Raw genomic sequence first — 2,310 nt, 5'->3', positions numbered from 1 at the left:
ATGGCGAGATCCGATCCAATGAGATAGGATCTGAATTTCCGCATCACTGGGTTCCTGGAAAAACCGCGGAAGCACGAGCATCGTTCATTCGCTCCACGTCATCTAACAGACCGAGCCGACGGGCTCCGGGATGCAAGTTAACGGGATTGCTCCCCGGCACAAAGACCCTTGCCGCGAATGATCCTCGAAACATCTTCCGCTCAGACTACGATCTGCGGAATCCAGATAGACCACCCTAGAAAGTGCGGGCGAGAATGGTTAGCCCAGCAAACAGTCTCGGCACTACGGAGGCTATGGGCGCGGCCCGAGAGGAGTCGAGGCCGATACGATAAACACCTATAAATACCAGGTGATTCCTTGGGTCTAGGAATAGAATACTTCATCTATAAGGAACCCTGAGGAGACCATATCGTTACTTAATTAGCCTCGAACTTCAACGGGGTGTCAGTTTCCGACCTCATTTCTGACGATCACTACTTGGTACATATGCCACTTCCCTCGGCATTCCCAGTATCCCGGTAGTTTCCTGATAGGTCTGCTAACCTAAGTTTGCTAGGCTCACATCCTTTCGCTAAGAAATCAGAAATGCCTCTGCCACGAGGCTGCTCGAACATGTCGCCTGACCGTGCGATTGGAATCAAGATGACTTACATTGTTGATGACTATGAGCATGAGTGGTTCCATATGCCTTGGGAATGCGGTTCCACCCTCTTATACGACTTTGTCGAAGATCCTTCTCGGTATCCGATGACAACTCAAGAGACTCTGAGAGTCCCTATACAGGGGGCTGAGACAAAATGCAACCACCATAACGTGCAGGGTTGTATGTGCACAGAAAAAGAATCGTCGAAAATAGACTCCAAGACTGGTCTTTGCGCCAAGTGCAAGGACGGCAACTGCTCAAAATAATCATGATGAGAGCCTGAAGCCTTTCCGGGTAACGAAAGGTGCAACGGCGGGGGAGTTTAGGACGGTCTCGGAACAAGACGCTGGATCGAAGACGCAGCATGCTCAGTTGGAGTGTAACAGCCATGCTTTAGGATGGATATTGCTTTACTGAGACGGGCCAAACGTGTTTTGGATGGAATGATATATATAAAAAGGCTATTTGAATGTACTGGACGACTTAGTTGCGGGTCACTCACTCATTTATGAATTAATCCCCAACTTAATGGACTTCATCATGCTTCCTCTTGTAATCCAGCTCCGCCCTCTCTCGTCCTCAAATGCCAACTGCCATGTTTGCCAAGGAGTCGCCCCGGGAAATTTGAAACATGACAGCGGAAACGTAGAGTGGAGCATGAACGGGATATATGGGTAGGTCTGTAAACATGCTATATAAGGCAGCTCCTGATATGAATGCCGGACGCTGAAGACTTGTCCCTGATAGTTGAGGATGTCCTTTCCAATCATATCTTGGATCCTCACCACGCGGACAAGGCTTGCGTAGTATATTATACGGTGCTTAGTAAGCGGTGTGGAAAACATCACATAGTATAAGAATCAGAGCGGTATGAACCATTTGCATTTGTATAGAATGTCCGATATGCCAACATGACCCCTCCCGGTTTGAGGGATACGTGACAAGAAAAAAACCGTTTAGACTCCTTCTCGACAAGATCCTCTAGATACCATGGGTATGATTCGCAGATCCAGCGAACCACCCCCCGTTAACCACCGAGTCTAATGATTTTGTGGACAAAGGAATATTGACAGGCTCTTGTCGGTGTATGTAGGAAAAAAGTGGTCATTCCATCGGAGGGCTTTGCCGGCTGTTTGCCCATGTGTTGATGCGTTGATAGGTGTATAGGCCAAACAAGCCTTCCTTGGTAAATTCGTGCTCCAAACGTCTCTCGTCAACCCCATTAAATATAAACAATCAAGGTATTAAGAATAGAAAGTGGTGAACCAAGTGGTTCGGGTATCGAAGGTATCACGGGGGGTAAAGAATAAAAAAAGCCCCCGTAACATGTGAAGAGCAAGATGGTTGATTGTCCATCCCCTGACCGCACGTCACCCTAATGTCGTGGGGTCACGGTGTCTCGATCCCTCTTCTCTCGGGTTTGCGCCGATCTCGCAGGCCCGACTCAAGTCAATGCGCTCCTCGCGGTGGATATGCGCTTAGAGCAGCAGGGCAGCGACGACGCCCATGACACCCATCATCAGGCCAGACTGGAGCGAAGCAGCGCCGCCAGTGGGGACGGGAGTAGGAGCCGGCGCAGTAGGGTAGCTGCTGTCACCGCCGACTGGCGTAGTGGCAACACCGGGGGCCGAGGTGAGGGTGGCAGGCGTGGGAGTGCCGGCGGTGTG

The 2,310-nt window shown here is 50.3% G+C and overlaps 1 protein-coding gene across 1 annotated transcript; it reads right to left on the bottom strand.

The window, feature by feature from the left end:
* Positions 1 to 2,121: 2,121 nt before the first annotated feature.
* On the bottom strand, positions 2,122 to 2,310 carry PG985_007001 (uncharacterized protein; the record flags this gene model as incomplete). Its single annotated transcript, XM_066826770.1, has 1 exon — positions 2,122 to 2,310. A coding segment is annotated over one exon (189 nt), but the record flags the coding sequence as incomplete, so codon positions are not given.

Source organism: Apiospora marii, assembly GCF_038362585.1.
Source record: "Apiospora marii strain CBS 49790 chromosome Unknown utg000004l_segment0_segment1, whole genome shotgun sequence".
In the NCBI taxonomy this organism is placed as follows: domain Eukaryota; kingdom Fungi; phylum Ascomycota; class Sordariomycetes; order Amphisphaeriales; family Apiosporaceae; genus Apiospora; species Apiospora marii.
This window is presented reverse-complemented; position numbering and strand designations above follow the sequence as displayed.